General features: G+C 41.9%; 1 protein-coding gene across 1 annotated transcript; it reads left to right on the top strand.

The window, feature by feature from the left end:
• The first annotated feature begins 1,459 nt into the window (after positions 1–1,459).
• On the top strand, positions 1,460–23,776 carry RAD54L (RAD54 like). The gene is made up of 18 exons (XM_054981794.1): positions 1,460–1,540; positions 1,629–1,715; positions 2,953–3,072; positions 3,772–3,832; positions 5,060–5,195; positions 5,822–5,891; positions 6,604–6,892; positions 7,433–7,557; positions 9,179–9,329; positions 10,307–10,433; positions 10,952–11,026; positions 13,110–13,240; positions 14,338–14,448; positions 14,559–14,682; positions 15,530–15,608; positions 19,079–19,258; positions 20,162–20,325; positions 20,969–23,776. The coding sequence occupies exons 1-18, from the start codon at positions 1,538–1,540 to the stop codon at positions 21,168–21,170; spliced, it is 2,235 nt and encodes a 744-aa protein (XP_054837769.1). The 5' UTR covers positions 1,460–1,537; the 3' UTR covers positions 21,171–23,776.
• Positions 23,777–24,299: the final 523 nt, after the last annotated feature.

Raw genomic sequence — 24,299 nt, 5'->3', positions numbered from 1 at the left:
TCTTTAAGGATCTTATCTCGCTCCCTCACAGCTGCTCTTCCAAGTCTCAATCTTCTTCTGATTTCTTCATTGCAGTCTCCCTGCTGGTTGATGATTGAGCCAAGGAATAGAAAATCTTGAACATCTTCAGTTTCCTTATTGTCAATTTTAAAATTGTGCAATTCCTCAGTGGTCATTACTTTTGTCTTCTTGATGTTCAGTTGCAATCCTGCTTTGGCACTTTCTCCTTTAACCTTCATCAGTAGACGTTTCAAGTCTTCACTATTTTCTGCTAGTAATGTGGTGTCATCTGCATATCTCAAACTGTTAATGTTCCTCCCACCAATTTTCACCCCACCTTCTTCTAGATCTAATCTAGCTTTCCTTATGATATACTCTGCATAGGCATTAATAACTTTTAGTTTTCAAGCTACAATAAAATAGCAGGTTAAGTTTTATTCACTATTTACATAGCATGAGAATTGTAACAGAGTTACCTGCTACAGGCTTAGATAGATTTAGAAGTGAGTAACTCTGCTTAAGATTGCATTGTAAGCAACTAACATTATAAGGAGAGAACCTTTAGCTGTAGTTAGTCAGCTCATCTCCAGTGGGGGGCCTAGGATATCAAGCACAACCTAAGTGACAGCATTCCCACAATCGCAGTGCTCACTTTATACACCTTTGAGTTTTGCCCAGACGTGTCAGATTTCATGCCTCTTGCATTCCCATACCATCTGAACCCATTGCTGATAACGTTTCCCCTTCTATGTCATGCAATCACAGATCTGCTTACGACTATGGAGTAGGCTCCAGTGCATGAAAATCGACGCCAGAGCAAATCAAGCTCGCTCCCCTTTAAAGTGCCACGGGGTAAATCGCTTAAGCACTGCACCAGGCAAAGCAGCGCGGTTCCCTCGCCAAACTTCCGCGCTTTCCTCCTCATCAGCGCCCGCGGCCAGTGAGTCGCGCCCATAAGCAGCGCTGTCCCGCCGAGTCTTCCCCCACTTCTCCCCCTCCCCAGACTGGCAGGAGCCTGGAACTGATCGATGGCGCGCCGATCGAAGCTCGATGGAAGCTGCCTGGCAGAGGGGCAGGGCAAACCCGCGCGGGAAATAGAAAGGGTCGCGACGTCGTGTCCGGCTACCCGGCACCCGGGTTTCTCGCGCGGCCTTTCGGCTAACTGCCCGCCTCTCCCCCCCCCCCCCCCGCGCTTCCCTTCACCCACCTGACCGACTCGCCGGGGATGGCCGTTTGGAGACTGCCTGCCTGCCACTCGCCTATTCCCCCGTGTAGCTGCCGCTCCCCAAAGGCGGTCCGCGGTGGCCTTCCTCTGTTTCTTTGGGCTTCGATAAGTCCCGCGTAGCCTGCTTGCCTCTTGTGCTAGCGCGACCTCTGCGGCTGGCCGTGGCTCTCGCCTTGCCCCGCTCGTCTCCCTCCTCTTGTCGCCGAGGCGCTGTTCTCTCCGCTCAGGTTCCAAGCGGTGTCGGGCGCTGCTCTCCGTGGGAGCCTCGGAAGGAACCTGCACGCAGATGGGCGTTGACTCTCCCGGGTGGAAATGGTAAGGCGGCTGCGCGCGTTGAGGGTACGGAAGAGCCACCCTGGCCGGTGCCCCGACCCTCAGACTCTGGCCTCTCCCTTTCTTGCAGAGGAGAAGCCTGGCTCCCAGCCAGCTGGCGAAGAGGAGGCCGCGAGGGGACGGCTCTGGCGATGAGGGTGACCGGTCTCCCGAAGAGGTGAGCTCCCTCCCCGTGCCCCTGCTCTGCCAGGGCAAGCTAAGCGAGGCGGCGCTGGCGGCGTTTTAAAATCCTTTTAAAAACACTTGACAGTGCTGTGGGGGAGCCCGCGGTGGCCACCGGTTCACCGTCAGGGCTTCTTGCCCTGTGAAAGCCTTTTTGTAAGGCTGATAGGTTTCCGGGCGGCTGAATGGGGAGATAGTTTCAGGTGGGCTGTATCGGTCTGTGGTAGAACAGCAGATTTGAGTCCAGTGACACCTTAGAGACCAACCAGATTTCCAGGGTGTCAAAGCTCCCTTCAGATATCTTGTGAAGCTACCCCTCTTTCCTGGAAGGGCTGAGTGAAAAGATCTGCCTTCTTTTACCTGTACTCATCTTTCCTTTCATGTGATTAATGGGATGATGTGTGCCTATGGACTTGCTGTGCTGTCTTTTCTCTCTGCCTGTCATGTGGAGTGCATGAAATGCTTTTTACCCTATGGATGCACTACATAAATTTTAAGCAGCACTGACAGGAAGAAAAACATCCCTGGATATTGGAGCTGTATGTTGGCAAGTGCATGTTGAGGCATGTAAATTCCAGGGCATCAGAATTTCTAGCTGTTGTACTTCACTTTGGCAGATAACTGTATACGGGGATATGTTCTTGTAGCTGTATGACATGTTACTTTTGTTATGTGATGGTTGCTTGACCTATCTTTCATCTAATAAAGTGTGTAATAAATACTATTTTGAGCCTGGTTCCTTAAAAGTAAGCTCCATTAAATCCAGTAGGATTTACTGCTGAGTCAGTGTACCTAAGACTATCCTCTTTTCATAACCAAAAGCAAAAAAACCTTGCTGGAAACTTAAAGCTGATCACATTTGTATCCCTCTTTCTTCTGAAGAACTCAGTGTGGCATGCATGAGATAGTAAATTCTCTACTTGCAGTAATCAAGTAGATTTCTTGCTTTCTTTTATATCCCATAGCTCCCTATCATACCAGTGTTTCTAGTTTGGTTATGAAGGAATAGAAGCAGATCACATATTTTTAGAGTATGTTTTGTACTTGTATGTATTAAGCAGTGTCCTTCTAAGTTTATTTATGTGTGTCACAATTGGTGAATATCAACTTTTTAAAAAAAAATCCATGTGCTTGGGTGTTCAGATAAACTAACTGCCTGCTTGACCAGCCTGATGTATTTATTTATTCCTGTATTGCCCATACATTCATTCAATGTATCTGTTCTTTTGTAGACTCCCAAGAGACAGAAACATGGTAGCAAGCTTGGGAACGGAGAGTGCTATATGTCACCTTTTAGGAAGCCCTTGGCCCAGTTAACCAATCAATCTCACTACCTAGATGGTAGAAAACATGTAAGTGCTTTCCTACATTTCCATCAGAAGGCTGAGTATAGTTGACTTGTGGAAAAACAGTACAGATTCTACTAATGATTCTGATAGGATAAAGGATTGCTTCATAAATGAAATTACAGCATCTTTCCTATAGTCTAGGCCTGAAGTTATACATTTATAAAGACACAAAGGCTGTGAGCCAGATGATCACAAGAACTGAGACTTCCCACAAACTGCTTTGGGAAGTCCAAGTTCTGCTCCCATGAGCATGATACTTTGCCTTCCCATATATGCCATATTTTAAAGTCATATTGATAGAGGCTTTTGTTGGATCAACTTCTGCCTAAATTGAGTAGTGTGGAAAGTGAGACTTTATTTGATGAGTCCCAAAAGACTCTGAACTGTTAATGTTCCTTATTGTCATGCTTTGAAATATCCTGTATTTTACAGATGAAGATTTGAGTGGGGGTAGATGGGTATGGGTAATATAATCTTTGGAAAAGGCATTCAAGTTTAGAGGGTATACAGAAGTTCTAGATGCTGAACATGTAAGTTTCCAGTGACATAACTATATGGTATATTTGTGAACTACTCTTTGATAAATATATTTAGTGGGAAGTATGTCCTATTGATTTCAGTGAAAGTTTCTCTCAAGTGTATTTCTTAATTAACTGAAGTGTTTTTAATGTTATGTTAATATTTTATACTTTTAATCCTTAGGAGGCCTTTATCCACAGCATTTTGTCAAAACCTTTCAAAATACCCATTCCAAACTATACAGGTAAAACTAGGAATGTCTGTTTTTTCAACAATAAGCTTAGTTATTGTTGTTGCTATTCATTATGTTTTAGCTAAAACATTGAAAAAAGATTACTACTTATTTATTTTTTTTATACTCCACCTTTCTCCCCAATGGGGACATCATTATCTTCTCTGCCATTTTATCTTTACAACACCCCTGTGAGGTAGGCTAGACTGAAGGTACGTGACTGGCCCAAAGTGACACAGCAAGCTTCCTTGGCAGATTTGGGACATTCAAACCTGGGTCTCCTAAATCCTAATCCAACACTTCTAACCACTACACCACAGTGGTTCAAAGTACTGTTTTTTTCTGTCAATAATGTGTGGTCCAGATACTTAAGAAAGCACATAGAGTGGTTCAGGCCAGACCTGGAGACCCCAGATACAGTCTTGATGGTAAGGATGGCTTTTAAACATTACTGGATGGCTGAACAACTGCTACTTTTAGGGGATAAGGAAAATTGCTAGCTCTAATGGCCATTTGGTCATAGCTAGAGGATCTCTCAACAGAAGACTCAAAGCTTTCATTGTTTGGAGCCCTTGCTACAGTTTTGTGTGTATGGATGTGAGGTTTATAGTCTTGTGCCATAATCTGCATGAATATCAAAACAGAGTTCTTTTCCCATAACTGTAGCTCAGATAATATGCAGCCAGTATTAATAGTGGCTTGGGAGACATTGATAAGCTCTAAACTTTAACCTTTTGAGAATTAGAGGGCATACCACTTGATTCTAAGGACTGTGGAAGGAAGCACATGTCTTGTGTGGGCATAACATTTCTGGCCCATGCAGCCAGATGTATGTGCAGTCCACTGTACAGAAAGAAATATGAGTCATGGCTATTCTTAGCTATATGTAGGTGATGATCCTGTTTGGGTCTACATAAATTCTGGAACTTCTACTGGCTTCCTAGGATTTTTCAGCTGGAGAACTGGTCCCTTTTCTTAGGCCTGTCTCAAAGAGTGTTGTCTCATGTTACTACCTTTATTCCTAGTCTTCTGAAGCTGTCAACCGGACAGAAATGACACACCAGACTTAACACAATATCCTGTCATATCTGGTCTGTATACCTCACACATAAAACTTTATACTTGGATTTAGTATCCCCTGAAAGTCAGCATGTTGTCACAGAAATCTCTAATTTGACATTCGTGCATTTTCTCTGGAAAGGTCAGCTATTGTATTTCTTCCTTTGTATGATATTTCAGGCTCCTTGGGCTTTAGGGCGCTGGGTATCAAACGAGCAGGGGTAAGGCATGCTCTCCATGATCCTTTTGAAGAAGGGGCTCTGGTGCTGTATGAACCTCCATCTTTGAGTGCTCATGACCAATTGAAAATAGATAAGTGAGTTTCCTTTCTATCCTCTTCTTGTTCGTTGCATTTAATTTTCTTCAGTCATTTTAGCTCCGTTCTTATTACACTTGTTTTTTTTAACCTCTTCTGTGATTTTTCCGTATCGGATCTCGGAACAGACATGCAAACCTGGTGTAATTTGTGTAATATAGTACAGAACCAGGGTTATTACCCCTTCATGCAGACTGAAGAATGGCCCACGTACTTGAAGCACCCGTATTCCAGATGAAAGAACCCTCCTCGATTAAAAAGGTTGACCTGATTCAGAAGACACAATCATAATACCAAAATGCATAGGTTACTGGATGAGATGTTTAGAGTGGAAAACCTCTGTCTGCCTTTAACTATAATCATATTTGTCTAAACCTATGGGAGCAGGTTTCAATCTTTTCCTTCCCAGTGTTTCTTTATCAAGCAGGAGTTAACAGAATGTGTTCAGTGCCGTTTATTCCTGTTTCTCAAATTGTGAGAGCAACAGTAATGAATTATGTTGTGGCTGCTCCTGGATGTTGTCAAAGCTGCTTTTAAATTTCAAGCACTTCACGTTCTAGCATATTCTGCGTCTGGAGATACAGCATTTGGATGTGTACTTACTTAGATCTGTTTGATTCCTGAAGGGAAAAAGTGCCAGTTCATGTTGTGGTGGATCCTGTTCTCAGTTGCATTTTACGACCCCATCAGAGAGAGGTGAGTGTTGGTGAGAAATCAAAGCCAACAATTACTGTGATTGTTTTGAATAAATTAAGGAATCTGAAAACCACATTGTCTTAAACTGCCTGGGGAATTTGTCCACATTGCAGTAAATCATGCTGTTGGCTCAATTAGAACCACACTCTGCAATTAGAACCACACTTTATAGAGAGAGATATTTTTCTGAGCAGTTTGCTTTGTTTCTCCCTCTAGTTTTCTATGCCTTCTTTCAGTTGTGGGAATGGCACAGAGATGTTGTGGTCACTCTTGAATACCTTTAGCTTCCCATCCACCCTATCACTACTAGACATGCACAAGCACTGAAAAACATTGCTAAGAGTGCTGGTGGTTGCACATTTGATGTCTTTTGTTTTTTACACATCTGTGGAATGGTATAAATAGTTCACTAGTGGTATTATGCCTATTAAATTCTTATATTTTTCCACACATACTTGTTTTTGTTCTTGTTTTGCCCCTAAAATTGTGAAGAGTTACTGTGATTCTGCTTCAGGATATTTAGCACCAAAGTTCATGTGAATACACAGCAGTAATTTCTGCATATGTGTCCTACAGACTTTCATATGTTGTATGTCGGAGGTGGGCTAACTAAACAGCAATGTACTTCTGTTCTGTGATGCCATTGGGTACGGCTGTATTACTGTATATTTTGCAATTTTATCTTATTGAAGGAGAACATTCTTTTGTGCAGGGGGTGAAGTTCCTGTGGGACTGTGTCACAGGTCGTCGAATTCCTGGAAGTCATGGCTGCATCATGGCAGATGAGATGGGTCTGGGTAAGACCTTGCAGTGTATCACTCTGATGTGGACTCTTTTGCGCCAAAGTCCGGATTGCAAGCCTGAAATTGACAAGGCAATCGTGGTCTCACCCTCCAGCCTGGTGAAAAACTGGTACAATGAAGTGGGCAAATGGCTTGGAGGAAGGGTTCAGCCATTGGCTATTGATGGAGGCTCCAAGGAGGAGATAAATAAGAAGCTAGGTATGAAAGATGGATATGATGTGCAGTTTTTAAAAATGTGTTGGAAAAGGGCAATGCCTTATCTGAACTGCAGAATAGCTTCAAACTAAATTAAGATTATAAACACATTTATGTCAGGGATTGTTCACTTAATGATTGTGATTCATGTTGAGTAGTTTAATTAAGAGTATCTTTATGGATATGCACAGAGGCAGAGATAAAAGATTGACTGAAGAAAGATAGATACAGAGGAAGCTCTACTATGGGAAGCTTGGTTGGTAGATGGTTGGTCCTGAATGAGCTTGGTGCTGTTAAGTTGTTGAGATGGAGATATGGATTGTTAAGCACACTGTGTAAGCAAAACAATGCATAAAATAGTAGATGCATAATAGAGGAATGACAAAGGAAAATTGCTCATTCCAGTGAGTAAATAATTTATGTGGACTAGTTTTTAATATGGGATGCACACTATTCCAAAATCCTTACAAAACCTCTGCTTGGATTCCTTTCACATCCGTTCTCATTCACCTTTCCCTCCTCCACTGTTATTCTTTCCAATAGTTGGCTTTATGAACCAGAGAGGCCTTAGAGTTCCATCTCCCATCCTGATAATTTCTTATGAAACATTTCGCCTTCATGCTGAAGCTCTACAGAAAGGGAGTGTTGGGCTGGTCATATGTGATGAGGTATGTGGAAAGTGACTGATGTTTTTAGCAGACAGTTGATCTCCTTTTGCCCATATTGATGGATTGATGTCCCATGGAAAGTGACTGATATTTTTAGCAGACAGTTGATCTCTTTTTGCCCATATTGATGGACTGATGTCCCATGTGCTTCAGTGGTGCATCTGGTCAGTGGTGTCTAATCACTTTTATGGCACTTCTCACTCTCTCTAAGATTTTACTATTCCATAGAGGTCAGAAAGGTTTGATTCTGCTTCTACATGAAGCACAATTGAGATGCAGAAGATAGCTTATTGTCAAGGTTCTCCCTATCCATTTTAACTATTCATTGTGTCCATTAGAAATTACTCTTACTATTCATTTATATATTGTTTATTGTGCCTGGGGCCATGTTTGCATAAAAGTAAACATTTGCACTGAAGAGGATCATATGAGGAAATGATTGTATTCCATCTAAGCCTGCAGCTGAAGACACAAATGAGTGGTGCTGAATGTCATCATTGCTTGTTTGAATTCCAGACTGGCAGAGGTTGAATAGACTAGCTAGAGGGTTGGATCCCATAAATCTATTCCACTGTTGATGCTGCTTTCCTCTGGAGCAAGGCGTCTTCCCCAACACAACACGCTGTTCCACTACTGAGTGCTTTGGTGCTCTACCCATGCACTGCTAACCTGTTATCACTTCTGAAAAGGACAGTTGAGGTCCTATGGGACAGGAAAGGTGGGAGATCACAGCAAAGGACTTGGCAAGTTAGTTGATATATGCAGGGAACTGTCAAAATAGACATGCCTACAACTGCAGGACCAGACCAAAAAAGATGATGGGCATTACAAAGATAATTTGTTGCCTGCTTTGCTGATAAACTACAAATGTTGTGTTCTTGCTGAGTGGTTTCTCTTGTTCAGGTCTGTTCCCTTCCTTTCTCATAGACGTAGACAAAAGTCTGGGATGGATAAAAAGAAACTGGGCTATTGGGCAGCCCCATTAATGCTGCCATGCAGATTGAGCATGGGCTTCTCATTCTGCTTCCCTCAAAGTAGACAGCCAGCCTAGTAAGTCTAGTAAGAGCGAGAGAGACCAAAAGAATTATCATAGGCAGCATATCTGCATTTGCTTGGCTTGGTGACCACATGGATCTAGCAGGACTTCCATTCTCTTTCTGCCTCTCTTCAAGTTCGCTCTTGGAGAGATGGAAAGAGAAGGCTAATTGAGCCAACTAGCACATTGTCTTCTGTAGGCAATGGGAAAACCATCTTTATTAGTCTTTTGCCTTGAAAATGCCACCAGGGGTAGCCATAAGTCAGCTATGATGTGACATCACTCTTCATCACCTTTTCTGTACACCTGTTTTGTAGCTGTATTTGCCTCTTGCTTTCCTGAACTGAGCTCTAGAGGCACCCAGTAGATTCAGCCCATTTTAATACTGAAAGTAGATTAATAAGTGTATTTATAAAGTGCACTTAAAAACTGTGCATTACAAGCTTTTGTTACTGGAGATCATAATGCATTTATACTTGCTAGCTATCACAGTAAAATGGGTGCATTACTCCAGTTCGGTAAAAGTAAATATGAATCAAATAATCTTTTCTGACCAGGTGCTATGTTCAATAATTTGTTTTACAGGGCCACAGGCTGAAGAATTCAGACAACCAAACATACCAGGCTCTGAACAACTTGAACACACCACGTCGGGTGCTTATCTCAGGAACCCCCATTCAGAACGATCTCCTTGAATACTTCAGTCTAGTACATTTTGTCAACTCAGGGATTTTAGGTTGGGACCTTTAGCAGCATATTCCCCTTTAGCAGCATAGTCCCCTAAAGTAGGCTTTGGAGAGTGGCAGCCCACCCCTGAACTTCCCACTGTTGACTGGACATGGATGTGTGCTTGCTACTGTATGTCGCATTGCCCTATGTAATCAAAGGCAAACATCTTTATGGCATAACCCTGTTCTACTGATGAATGACCTGTCACTTCATGTGAAAATCTAGACCACTTTCTTCAGAGTTTCAAAAAAGGGAAAGATGTCATGAGAATCAATCAGGAAAATTTCTGCTTCTTTTGTGAGAAGCATGATGATTTTTACAGCCATGCCAGCTATTGACCTTCCAGTTTGGCCCAGGAGGTCAGTACATTGTCTGTACTGACAATAATGGTTAAGAGCACGGGACTCTAATCTGGAGAACCGAGTTTGATTCCCCACTCCTCCACTTGAAGCCATCTGGTGACCCTGGGTCAGTCACAGCTTCTAGGAGCTCTCTCAGCCCCACCCACCTCACAGGGTGTTTTGTTCTGGGGGTAATAATGACATACTTTGTAAACCGCTCTGAGTGGGCATTAAGTTGTACTGAAGGGTGGTATATAAATTGAATGTTGTTATTATTATCTTAGGCATTTATTCAGTGGTGGAGATTTTGTCAGTATTTTGTATGCTCTGTATCACAAATGTTTAATTCATGGATAGTAGATCTTAAGAAGGGCATGGGATGGTGACAGACGTGATGCATTTTTCTGTAGTGTATGGCACTTCTTTTTGAGGTTGCTCATGCACCTCTGGATTTGAGACTGTACCTCATCCAGCTAAAACAAATGTTCATAATTTACTGGACTTGAGAGGCTTTGTGGCAACAGCACTCTTGCTCAGAATGTAATGGAAAATGACATTGTTTGAAATAGCTAAATGTTCAATAAAATACTGGTAATAAAGATAGGACTGTTTTCATCATCTGTGTTTCTCCTTTTCCGGACAGGAACAGCTCACGAATTCAAAAAGCACTTTGAAATTCCCATCTTAAAGGGCAGGGATGCAGATGCAAGTGGAGCAGAGAGGCACAAGGGAGAAGAGAGATTGAAAGAGTTGATCGGCATTGTCAACAGGTGAAGTCCTCCTAATAAAGACATTTCCCTTATATTAGACCCTCTGATTATGCTGGGATGGGAAGAGAGACCTTCATTAGAGAAGCCCTTTAACTCATCAATCTTTTTTGAGTTGATTCTGATAGTCTTTATCAAAGGCTCATGTGGTGGAACAGCCCGACCGACCTGTGAGCACTGCCCCTTTTTCCCTCTGGGATGCCTAGAGGTAACCAGTGGCAGTCCAAGTCTCATCCTGGCACGTGCCATCCATATGGTGTTCCCCCACCCCTCAGAGGGGCTTTCAAACTGGTGGTGATACAGTCCAAACATAAAAATAAAAAGCACTTCTCAACTGCTCAAAAAGGAATCCATTCATCTTTAAACCTCAATTTATCAACTTTTATCTGCATGGAGCTGATGGAGGGACTAGATTTAGAATCTGAAAGACCTGTTAATATCAGGAAGAAACATTGTTGAAAGCTGGGCATGAGATTAGAGCTTTGTGTTAGTAGCATTAACAGTGTTTTGCTTCTTCCTAGGTGTCTGATAAGGAGGACTTCTGATATTCTGTCCAAATATCTGCCAGTGAAAATTGAGCAGGTGGTATGCTGCAGGTATAAGAATAAAGGGCAATTTGTTAAATAAAGCACACACTTCTTAATCTAAATTTAAGGTGAATTCCCCATTGCACTGGAAAATTCAAATTTAGGTCAAACTCAAAGCTAAGCAAAAGTCATAAGAAAAATCTCTTAAGTGGACATTTCAATAGTGCTATATTTGCAAAAAATTTCTTCTGACCTTATTAACCTTCCAATTTGTGTTTTGTTTTGTGTAAAAGTCAAATAAACACCATGTGCTAGGATGAGAGGTGTAAATGTTTTTAATATTGACATTTAACTAGATAATTAAATGTTGGCAATAGGAACTCTAATTACTGGATTGGTTATAAAGTTATGATTAACAGGTTTTAGAACTGCTGTCCTCACTGCATTGATGTAACCCCTGCACCCCAAAATGGCCAACTCATGCTCAGCGTAAGTAACCCAGGAATACAGGTGGCCACAAGTCTTTATTGTAGAACTACAGAACATGTTTGAATTGTTGTCTCTTTCGTTCAGCTCAATTAAGCCAAAATCAAAAATATTCAGTATTATGTATTGTTATGACCCTTACTTTCTCTAGGGTCGATTTTGCTTTTAATCTTTCCCTTAACACCCTCTGGGTAGTTTGCTGCCACCAGGAATATTATATTCCAATATATTTTATTTAAGTTTTCCCTTTGGTAACGTTCCTAAGCGTCAGGCTCCTTCGTGGTTCTATGTGGCCCTGAGGATAGGAATGGGATATAACAATGACAGCTACGCTGGGATATAACAAAACAAAATAAACTTTTATTTAGTCAAGAAGCATATCAGTTTCATAAATGTAGTTCTTGGTCTTAAAGTTACTTCCTATGAACTCATTCACACAGATCTCTTCTAAGGCTTCACACACAGTTAGCCTCTTTCTCTAACTCTTTCAATAACTCAATATTTCTCTCACAGAAACCTCCTCAGGCAGCACACAGCTAGCTTCTCTTTCCCTGACTCTCATTCACAGAAGTATTAAACCTGCTCAGGCAGCACACAGCTGGCCTCTCTTTCCCTGACTGAGTGTTCTTTCACAAAAGATGCTCAGTTCAAGTTCCATACAGGTTATATTCCTCTCATAAATTCTTCAACATACTCAGGCAGCACACAGCTAGCCTGCTTTCTTCTGACTGAAACTTTGCTCTCTGCACTGTCAGTCTAAACTGCATTCACTCTGCCCACACTCTCAGTCATCAACCAATCATATCACTCACTCATCCCTCTCTTTCACCCCCGCTCTCCACCTATCTCACCAAGCATTTAAAGATACATGCACACATTTACTAGAAATCATTACATGTACGCTTTTTAAAAAGTAGTTATGCATTAATAAATTAAAGAAAACTAATGCTTTTACCTACAATACTTACTTTTTAAAAAAGGGTCTGTGTGATATACTGGTTAGAGTGTTGGACCGTGATGTGAGAGATGTGGCTTCAAATCCTCACTCTGCCATGGAAGCTTGGTGAGTGATGTTGGGCCAGTCACAAACTCAGCCTTGTGTACCTCACAAGGTTGTTTTGCAGATAAAACAGAGGAGGAAAAAATGTTGTAAGTCACTTTGGGTCCCTAGTGGGAAGAAAAGTGAGATGTAAATGAGATGAATGAATAATTATACTGTACCTTTCTCCCCAACAGAGACCTGAGGTGGCTTACTTCACTCTTTTCCATTTTATCCTCACCATCCTGGGAATAGGTTAGACTGATTATGTAACTAGCCCAAGGTTACCCAGCTGCCTCAGCTGTGGCTGCCATTATGAAAGTATGCATGCAAATTAGGAAATGTGTCAGGTGGTAGGTACTGGAACAGGGAGAGAATGCATAACATCTCTATTTTTTTAGTGCTAACAGATATTATGCGTCTTCTAAATTCCACTTATGTCAAGGAGAGTTAAGCTACCCTTAGTTTTGAGTTGGAATCACGGGAGTTCAGTAGCTTTTGAAAATTTGAGCTGTCCTTGAGAACGCATGTATATGGATCTGAATCACAGATATGATATAATTATAGCTTTTTATCAGTCAACTGTTTGGTAACTGCAGCATCATCAGTGTTGCGTTTTCACATCAGGTTGACTCCCCTTCAGTCTGAACTGTACAAACACTTCTTAAAGCAAGCAAAACCAGCTGAAGATCTGAAAGATGGAAAGATCAGTGTTTCATCTCTCTCTTCAATCACATCTCTGAAGAAGCTCTGCAATCGTGAGTAATTTGGCCTTTCCTGGAGGAATTTTGCATATTACTGACTCTGTCATTTGGGCCCCAAACCTGTCATTTTAAAAGTCCCAATTTGAAATGCTCATTTCTATTATTGCCAGGCACACTTGTATAGCTTGTGATGCACAATATCACTTATGCTCTACCTTGCTTTGATTGGATTTCCGTAAAGCGTTTCATCTTGTCCTCTTGTAGAATACTGATCAGCTAACTTCCCTGTCTTCTTCCCTGTTTGCTATTAAGTTTTCTGATTAACTGGCAGAACTCTAGTGCTTAAGAGACTGATTCCATATCCAGGTGCAGTTCAAGGCCAGAGGATGTGGCTATGGCCTAGTCCTAGCTTCATTCTCTTCTGAGTATTTGATTCTGGGCAGAGTGGATGCCTGGCCTTCTAGACCCTGGAAAAGAGACTTTTATAATCTTATAACTATGATATTAGGTACCTTTGTTTTTTCATACCATCTTATCATGAAGTTTGCTGTTTAATCAGTTTTAGAAACACCTTTTAATGTTTGAGAGCCTAGTGATAATGTTTCTTAATCTGTATTATCCTTTCACTCAGAACATGTGTTTGGAATTATATGAAAAATTAAAGCCTCTTTAAATAACTAAAGAACTAGAAGGCTAAGGGGAAATTCCATTTGGAGTGATAGTTAATTAGCCTTTTTGTGTAAGCCACTTTTTTGAATTTTATAAAGTGGGAACTCTGAAGGTGCAAGTCATAGATGACTGAGAAAATGCTTGTTAGATCACATGGTCTCCCATAGGAAGCTCCTTGGCTTTCTAATTTGCCCAAGATTGATATAATAAGCAAAGATCTCATTTCTCAAAGGTCATTTTTCAATAGTGCAGCTGTTTTTCTCCAGTCTGCTCTTCTGGGCTGAGGAATGTTTGCCATATACTAGATGTTGATTACAGGGTGGTTAATGTGTGGAACAGGTGCTCCAATGGTTTCTGATAATATCCAGGTAGTATTTCAAGGCAACTGTTTCCATCATATGAAGACAAGTTATTCTACCTTGTTAATGATAAAATCTCTAACTTCCATGCATTACAGTGACTCCTGAACTCTTGTTTTTCAGATCCTGCCCTCATCTATGAGAAATGTGTGGAAGAGGAGGAAGGATTTGTGGGTGCTCTGCAGTTGTTCCCTCCTGGCTACAACATTAAATCCTTAGAACCTCAGCTCTCAGGTAAAACTTAATGCAACTTGTTCTATAATTGGTGTAAGGATTTGTATTGGGGATGGATTCTTCAGTATGGTTTATGGTATGAATATGCTATGTGTGTATTTTTCTTCCAGGAAAGATGCTGGTTTTGGATTACATCTTAGCAGTTACCAGGAGCACCAGCAATGATAAAGTAGTCCTAGTCTCTAATTATACTCAGACACTGGACCTCTTTGAGAAACTCTGCAGAACTAGAAGGTATGATTTGGATTAATTTCTGTGTTGTATGTCTGAATATATGCAAATGTTACAGCAAATTGTACTTTGTGAATCAAACTCTGGTTAGCTTGCTAGACAAAAGTAATAAATCCCAGTTTGTATATGAATGTAAGTTTAGCAAGTTCTTGCTGACTCTTCACCTCCTGGCCAAGATGATATCTTCCATATACTGTTGACTGTCTAGTCATGTTTACTCAAGGGGCAGTGGTGTACATCACCCCATGGTGAATTCATAAGTCACGATAAGTATAAACAGGGTTTACAAACCCTAGTTAAAACTCTTAGGTTGATGTCCACCAACAAACTGGTTAGTTGTAAAGTCTGAACACACAGAGTCCATGAACTGGTGTTTGATGAAATCATGGCTTATAATTCTTTGTGCGTTGCTGAGTGAATGCATGCACACTCTTGTAAAAATGATAATGAGGACTGTGGTTGTTAGCTAACTACTATTCATAGTGCTCCTAGAAGAGTCCTCGTAACTGGGGGAATTCTTTTAAGTGGAAATAGCGGGACCCATTTGGTCTGACTCCTGTGTTTGTACTAAAACAATTTTCTACACATATCAGCATATGAAGCTGCCTGAATTCAAATGATTGGTGTATCAAGGTCTATACTGTCTACTTTAAGTAGCAGCAGCTCTCCAGGATTACCAAAAGTTTGCTGTTCTAGAACTTTTTAGTGTGCCAAGGATTGAAGCTGGAGCCTTCTGTATGCAAAGCATGCACTCTGCCAGTCAGTCATGACCTTAATTTGTTGATCAGAATTAAGCCACAGCTATTTAAGAGTTGTATTTATATTATGGTACTGTTACGTTTTTTGCCAGGTACTTGTATGTCCGTCTAGATGGCACCATGTCCATTAAAAAGAGAGCAAAGACAGTGGAACGTTTCAATGCAGTCTCTGTAAGTAAAGTTTCTACGCTCAACTTCTATCGCTGTACAACCTATAGCAGAAGTAATTAAGCTTTTTTTTGGCCAAAAGGTCCTCTTTTTTTGGCTTTGGTACCTATCTGCCTTTGTTCTGCATCTTCACAATCAAAAAGTTTAAACCTTCAGTTTTCTATCAGTGTTAATAGTTCTTTGGCATAGTGCAAATTATTACTTTTCATTGACTATAGTTGATGTTTCGTTGTGTATGTGAAGCTGCCAGTTATAGTAGAGATCCGTAACAAAGCAGGGAAAATCCAGTGACTTCAGATTGAGAGGTATCTCTATCTGCAGGAGTGCCTCTCCCCATATGAACCCCAGAGGACTCTTCGCTCTAGCGATAAACATCTACTAAAGATCCCTGGCCCTAGGGAGGCCCGCCTTGCATTGAGCAGGACCAGGGCTTTTTCAGTCCTGGCCCCAGCCTGGTGGAACGCTCTGTCCTCTGAGACCAGGACCCAGCCAGATTTGTTATCTTTTTGCCGGTCCTGTAAGACAGAGTTGTTCTGCCAGGCATATGGTTGATGCAAGGCAGTGCCCCCTAGTCGGGGGAGTACAACATATGCCCTCCCTACTAGTGACACCTCCACCTCTCATATTTCCCTGCTAAAATGCTCCGGAGATGGAAAAAAAGAGAGTCGCCTAGACTATGTGCTGCTGTGTTTACATATATACTTATATGTATTTTAATCTGTGTATTTAAGATGTTTTATAGTTTTAAATTGTATATACTGTGAAAATGATTTTAAATTTGATTGTACTCTGCCCTGAGCCTGCTGATGTGGGGAGGGCGGAATATAAATTGAATATAAATAAAATAAATAAATAATACTGGAGCCTGTGAAGCTTATTGTTGCCTTGTTGTGGATAGGGGTGTGCAAGCCAAAAAATTTCAGCGAAAGCCGAAAGAAGAATGGCCAGCCGTTTCGGCTTTCGTCTTTGTTTTGGCTTTCTTTCGGCTTTTGGCTTTTTCAATGGGAAAATGCCTCCGTCTTCCCGGACGTCTGGGGGAGGCATTTTCCCACCGAATCAGCCCAAAATTGGTGGGGACCTTCCTCTAATCCCTCTCTAAAAAACCCCCAAGTTTCAGACTGATTGGACTTTGGGGGGCCATGTTATGGCCCCCCAAAGCAGGTCCCCCTATCCTCCCATAAGAAAGCGAAGGAGCAGCATATTGTTAGCATGCTGCTGCTCATCTTCTTCATTATTTCCTATGGGGGAAAAATGAAGAAGCAGGCTTCCTTTGCCAGGGGTGGCATTTTGCATGCAAAATGCCCCCTTACCCTCAGGGGCCCTTCTCCCACCCTTCCTCCCACCCCCCACCAAGGCTCAGCCTGCTCCCACTTGGGGGGGCCATTTCATGGCCTCCCCAAGTAGGTGCTCTGCTCTCATCTCTACCACTGACAGCTGGGGGAGGCTTGTCTTGCCAGGGGTGGCATTTTGCATGCAAAATGCCCCCCAACCCTCTGGGGCCCTTCTCCCACCCTTCCTCCCACCCCCCACCAAGGCTCAGACTGCTCCCACTTTCATGTGGGGGAGCCACACAACTCACTTAACATCAGAGAATCACAAAAGCACAATTCCTGTCAAAAACACTTTATTTCTTGAACAGCTTTAGGATACAAAGCAGGGGGGTGCACCAAAGGGCATGGCAGCAGTATCTTACACAAAAATAACACAACTCACTTAACATCAGAGAATCACCCCAAAATATTGCTGTCAAAAGCACTTTGTTTCCTTAACTGCTTTAGGTTACACAGTAGGAAGGCACAACAGGGCATGAAAGCAGTGTACTACATAAAAATAACACAACTCACTTCACATCAGAGAATCACACAAACACAACTGCTGTCAAAAACGGTGAAGTGGGTTGTATTATTTTGTGTAGTACACTTCTATCATGCCCTTTGGTGTGCTCCCCTGCTGTGTATCCTAAAGCTGTTCAAGAAATAAAGTGTTTTTGACAGGAATCGTGTTTTGTGATTCTCTGATGTTAAGTGAGTTGTGTTAATTTTTCTGTGTGGGGGACTGCTGGTGTAATGTGTCATAATGCTTTGCCTACTTGTACTTTGAAAGGGAGAAAATAATTTTTAAAAAACTTTATTTTGTGTTGTTCGTGTTTTATTCTTTGTTGTGCAGTTGGTTCCCATCATAGGGAACAATGGGGCTGGCTGGCCAGCCATCTCTGTAGGTGGTGGGGGAATTTGAGGGAGGGTGTCTGTGGTTCAGGTGCTCTTTCACAGGGACCAGCTGGCACTCAGAAGTGTGCCCACCATTGTGGCACCCCTGGGCTGTGCAGAATTGCCCAGGGAAAGAGAGTTTAGAAGTTCCCAGCATAGGGAACAAAGGGAGAGGGCTGGCCTTTGCCAGCCTGTTCATGGGGTTATGGGTGTGGGGCAGGTGGGGGTGGATTTGGGTCTGTGAGGGGCTAATGTGGGGATTTGGGTCTGTGTGTGGCAGCTGGGGGGGAATTGGGTTTGTGTGGGGCTGTAAGGGGTGGACTTTAGGGGCTGAGAGGACCTACTTGGGGTGCCATGAAATGCCCCCCCCAAGTGGGAGCAGGCTGAGCCTTGGTGGGGGGTGGGAGGAGGGGTGGGAGAAGGGTCCCTGAGGGCTGGGGGGCATTTTGCATGCAAAATGCCACCCCTGGCAAGACAAGCCTCCCCCAGCTGTCAGTGGTAGAGATGAGAGCAGAGCACCTACTTGGGGAGGCCATGAAATGCCCCCCCATGTGGGAGCAGGCTGAGCCTTGGTGGGGGGTGGGAGGAAGGGTGGGAGAAGGGCCCCTGAGGGTAAGGGGGCATTTTGCATGCAAAATGCCACCCCTGGCAAAGGAAGCCTGCTTCTTCATTTTTCCCCATAGGAAATAATGAAGAAGATGATCAGCAGCATGCTAACAATATGCTGCTCCTTCGCTTTCTTATGGGAGGATAGGGGGACCTGCTTTGGGGGGCCATAACATGGCCCCCCAAAGTCCAATCGGTCTGAAACTTGGGGAGTTTTTAGAGAGGGATTAGAGGAAGGTCCCCACCAACTTTGGGCTGATTCGGTGGGAAAATGCCTCCCCCAGACGTCCGGGAAGACGGAGGCATTTTCCCATTGAAAAAGCCGAAAGAAAGCTGAAAGAAGCCGAAACGTTTCGGCTTTTTTTCTTTCGGCTAAGCCGAAACGTTTCGGCTTTCTCCAAAACGTTTCGGCTAACCCGAAAGAAGCCGAAACACTTTTGTTTCGGCTTTCTTTCGGCATTCAGAAAGCCGAAACGCACATCCCTAGTTGTGGAGCCTCTATATTCAACTTGTGTACATCAACGCTGGGCAATTAATGTCGAGGTGTGTGTTTGCAGAAATCAGGTATTTGATAGTCCTGTGATCCAGTTCTCTCCCCTCTGGTTTTTATGCATTATCAGTACCTACCTAGCACTTACTTAGTTTATCTTGGTGTCGTAGAGCCCTGAGTTCATTTTCATGCTAAGCAGCAAAGCTGGTGGCTGTGGCTTAAACTTGATTGGAGCAAACAGACTTGTGATGTTTGACCCTGACTGGAATCCAGCCAATGATGAACAAGCCATGGCCCGAGTGTGGCGAGATGGTCAGAAGAAGACTTGCTATATCTACCGATTGCTCTCGGTAAGAGCTGACTTGTATTTTATAGTTGTGTCATTCTCATATGTGATGTACAGATGGTGAAGATAGTCTGCTACAAAGACAAAATTTTGCAGGTGTCTGATTCTGACTGCACGGGAGTGCAGTGCCATAGCATATGAAGTCAGTAGGAATTTCTGCATTGGCACCCAATTGTTCTCTGATTCTCTGTTGTGCTACAGTACATATTGGGACTGTAGAACTAGCTAAATCTTCACCAAAGGATCATTTCTCAGATCAACTATGTAATTGTCCCTGAATATTTTGCAAAATAATTCCATAACTCATTTAAAAATGAGATGATCTGAATGAAAAACATTCAGGATTGCCTGGGTTTCTGCTGATATCACTTAAGAAAGAAGGGGCAGAATTCAGTTGTTGGGATGCTTCTGCCTTTGAACAGGAAACATGGTATATCCTGGGATCCTGATTTTCTTCCAGGAATCATCTAATCTTTCTTTATGGTATATTTAATACATCCTACCCTATGCTTGTGGAACCAATGTAGGCTAAGTCACAGACTTGAGCAGAAGTATTCTAATATTTAAGCAGCCTAACTCTGACCTGCAAGTAACATCCCAACTAGATGGATAACTTTTTTCCTTTGTAGATGTTTAAAATTTGGTCAGATTTCAGCTCTTCCTTATATTCATGTTCAGTTTGTGCTAGATTAGTGCTCAGGGGGGAGATTCCAAAGAATGGTGCAGGATGTGGAATGCTGGACATCATCCCTCATTCTGACTAAGAGTCTCAGATGGTGTACTGTGAATGCATCGCTAGAATCCAAATGAACTGTGAAAATCAGATTCTGCGGTACATATGTGGTACTTGTTAAGTATCATTATAGCTTCCCCAGAGTGCACCACTGACAGGTTTGTATCCCGGTAGACAGGAACAATTGAAGAAAAGATCTTCCAACGACAAACCCACAAGAAGGCACTCAGCAGCTGTGTAGTAGATGAGGAGCAAGATGTGGAAAGGCATTTCTCTCTTGGGGAATTGAAGGAGCTTTTCACACTCAATGAAACCACTAGAAGCGATACCCATGACAAGTAAGTTTGAAAATCTGGGTGAGTGAGTAGCTGCTTCATGTGTTGATGATTGAATAATTGGAAAGTGTGTACTTCTGCAGTTTGTAGATATTTTGTCTGTGCATGCAGCAGTGCTGCCAGCCCACTCCATCTCTCATGGCATCTATATCTATCTGATATTCATGTGGAGGATTTAACATTTGCATAAGGTCCTGTGCTCAGCATGTTCTGGCCAAATTTGTAAGTCAGATGGATAAGGGCTATGTTGCTGGGACCTCTTTGTGGATATTCTGGACTCCTATGCGAATGTTACACTCCTAGTGTAATCTCCAGTCTCCCATCACATATATAAATTGCATCTGGACTTTACTATATTTCATTTACTTGAAGCCTTCTCACAAGAGAGAGTAAGTGCCTGGTTGTTTAGCTGAAGATTTAGACATTTTTTATTTTGTCTGCCTACTTTCCCATTGATTATGAATGTGGCCTCTGTTGGCATCATGGATTAATTTCCCATCTATGTTTCACACATGAAACAAAGGATTGCTTTTAATCTGTTACTCCTTGTTTTAAGGAATGTTCTAAGTTGTAAGTGCTCTGTGTCAAATATGGTAACCATATGAAGCATCTGGTCCTTCTTAAAAATATGTACTCTTTATTACAGGATCAAGTGCCATCGCTGTGTGAATGGATATCAGGTCAGACCACCTCCAGAGGGGACGGATTGCACTTCTGATGTCTCCCAGTGGAACCATTGTGCTGAAAAACGTGGTCTGCAGGATGCTATCCTAAAGGCTGCCTGGGATGCTGCTGTCACCTTCACTTTTCACCATCATTCCCATGAGGAGCAACGGGGGATACCATGACCATTGGATTGGTTTAATTGTTCTGAAAATCAAGCTATTAATTTTTCTTCTATACAAACAGAAATTTGATACCTCATCAACTGTAGATTGGTAGTATTCAGGCAACTTCCCTTATTTCCATTAACATATTAGAAAAACTTTCTGTGCTGCTTGATCTACTACATATACTATCATTGCAAAAACTGTTAGGTTGATCACTTATTCACACAGTGAACTACGCAACTGAAGAGCATTGGAAAACCAGGTGTTTAACAAAACTCACTTTTTAAAAAAGTATTTTCTTAAAAAGAGGTTTGTGCCTTTTTAATCATAGCATTTGAGTGTTTGGGGGAAGGAAGAGACCAGAGATGGATTGCCTCTGATTAACCAACAGGAAATGCTTGCATCTTTCAAGTCTGAGTAGGCAAGATGGCTTGGGGGGGGGGGCGCTACTTATCCAACTTGGACTAGAACTTTCGGAAAATGATAGCGATCACAAGCCTTAACAAATTCCATGTGCAATATCTCAATAATAATTTTGACACCTTTGGTTATTTCATTGTATTTTTCTGGGCAGCCTACTGCTTGTATCCTAACTTATTACAAAAGAGTTCATAGATCAAAATAACAGTCCAGTCAAATTCCTTTCCCCCTTGCTAGGCTGCATTCAGATGTCATATGTAATTGATTAAAGAAAAACGTGCACAAACCCAGCTTGGTGGCAGGCTTGCAGGTGCTCCTCTTTTCTTGGACTAAGAACTGCAGTTGGTCACTGACTTATGACATAAATAAAGGGAAGTGAGGAAACTGTGTTAGTTTCCCTCCCACTAATCAGGATCCTCAATCAAGATGTAACCTATGCTTAGAATCCTGGTTGGAGATGGAGAGCTAACTCTGATTCAGCCATGTGTCTGCTTTTGTATGTCGTGTTTAACTGTGTTGCAGCACTAGATAAAAGGGTGAAAGTAGTAAGGTGCATGTGCAGGTACAGAAAAATGTCGGGCTTCTGCACATTTATTTTTCTTTAATATGGTTATATTTGATGGCTGAATGTAGAAATATACAATAATGTAAGAAGAGAAGAATATTGTGTGGGCTGTTGCTGTGAGATGGGTATTGGGTAGGGCAGAACACAAGGATAACTGCCTATTTGAAATGCTGTGGAATATTTATGTAAGATGAAGACATTATCTAGGCAAATGACTCTATTTTGGCTCACTTGCAAAGCTGCACTGAAATGTGTTACACTGAGGAAAGCTACATTTTCCAAGAGCGGGGAGGCATTTGCTTTGTTTAGTGATTATATTTTGAAATCTTGCATGTTGGAATTATGTTTATGAAACTGGCTCAAAGAAAAGCAAAAAAGAAAAATCATGAACATGTTTTCTGATTTTCTTGACCACCTCCCCACCTGTGGAAAAGATTAATGATCTTTAGTCTGAAGACATGCTTTAAAAGCTTTCTTTTTTGCATTTTAAAGGGATGTTGGTAAAACTCATACCATACAAATTATTAAAACTGGCTTTATTTTTGTAAGAATATGCAGTTCATTTAAAATCAGATTTAAAATGCATCTTGGACTGCAACAAAATAAAGTACTCTTGTGGTAGTAGAATCCATTCCATCTCAAAAGCAAAATGTGCGTGAGATCTTCAGAGCAAGGAGAAATTCATCGTTAACCAACTTGATGCTTTTAATAACTTTTTGTTGATTGAATAGTGAGGATAAACTGGGTTTACAAGTTAAAAGTTCAAAAGCTGTTCAGTCTGAACTAATATTTATACTTAATTACCTCCTTTTCAGCAGTTTCAGCCTGCACAACTGTGCCTCTTGTTTGTTTGTGTGTTTCTTCCTTTTCCCCTCCGTTTTAAGGATGTTGGTTCAGCTTCTGTTCTTTTAAACATATGAGGCCAATAAAGTTTCTGGTCATTAGTACTTCAGACAACTCAGAGATAGCAGAAAAAATACAACTCTGCCAAATTAAATGACATTACTGAAGAAGAATGGGTCCATACAGAAGAAAAGCTTCTCCTATTAGGTAATCAGACAATGACTGAAGACCTCTCCAATGATCCAGGTAGGTTTAGCTTTAAAGGATTCTACTGCTTCCAAACTTAGAAAGAATTACCTGTATTAGGACTTCCTACCAAGAGAGTCTTAGTTCAGGGTATTATTGGGACTCCCTTAATTTCCTGCCAAAAATCTACCTCAGTGAGTTGAGACTGCCTCTAAGCATCATTGTCCTTTTTGCCTAGATACCTCCTTACTGAACCTTATTTGGAAATATTCCCTGGACTTCTATCAATTCCTGTTAGTTCACCTTGCCGTATCCTGCCTTTAATACTTGCCAAGGAACCTATTATCTTAATTCATACCCTATAACTGAGGCTAGAAACTTGCCTCAGATCATAGATCCCTTGTGCTTCTACAGACCTCTCCATCTGTTGCTACAGAAACTTCCTGTTTGCATGTTATGTGCTTTGCTTTTCTTCTCTAGGGCTTTGCTTGGGTGTGCTCGCTGGAGCTCCTGTAAGTTAGTTTTACTTGCCTCTAATTCATCTATGTTTGTCTAGCTATGAGGCACCCATTTTCGACATAACAAAAATGCTTCTTTCTTTCCCCTTTAGATTATTTGTCGGTTGGAGCTCAGATAACAAAATGTCTTGAATTGAGCCTTTGTTTGCACTACAGATAAGTTGCTATAACCTCTGATTTACCTTTCTGCTGTGCTTGTTGCACCTCCTTTCCTCAGTGGAGCACATTAAATAGTGTGTGTGGTTGCTTAAAATAACTGATGCTGATGTTGTGTATGATAATATTGTGACTGTTCTTAAGTTGCTTGTATTATTTCTGTGATTAAACTTTATCCCCCTCCCAAGCTCATGTTGCCACTTGCTCAGCAAATCACTTTTCAATCTGTACTATTGCTCAGATGGGGAGGGGGGACAATCTAAGGTGAGCACAGAACCCAAGCCTGCAGCTCCTTTAGTCACAGGAGTGAGAAACTGAAGGATTATCAGAATGGGAATTTGGGCAAAATTGAGAAGTAGATGGCATCCATACAAATGTGTATACAGGGTATACAGATCTTCCTGATCAAGCCTTTAGTGCAGTCTCTATGACGGAGAATTTTACTGATGCTTGAAGAAG

The sequence above is a fragment of the Eublepharis macularius genome, chromosome 5, assembly GCF_028583425.1.
Source record: "Eublepharis macularius isolate TG4126 chromosome 5, MPM_Emac_v1.0, whole genome shotgun sequence".
NCBI lineage: Eukaryota > Metazoa > Chordata > Lepidosauria > Squamata > Eublepharidae > Eublepharis > Eublepharis macularius.
The sequence above is the reverse complement of the archived record's forward strand: the minus strand, read 5'-3'. Positions and strand labels throughout refer to the sequence as shown.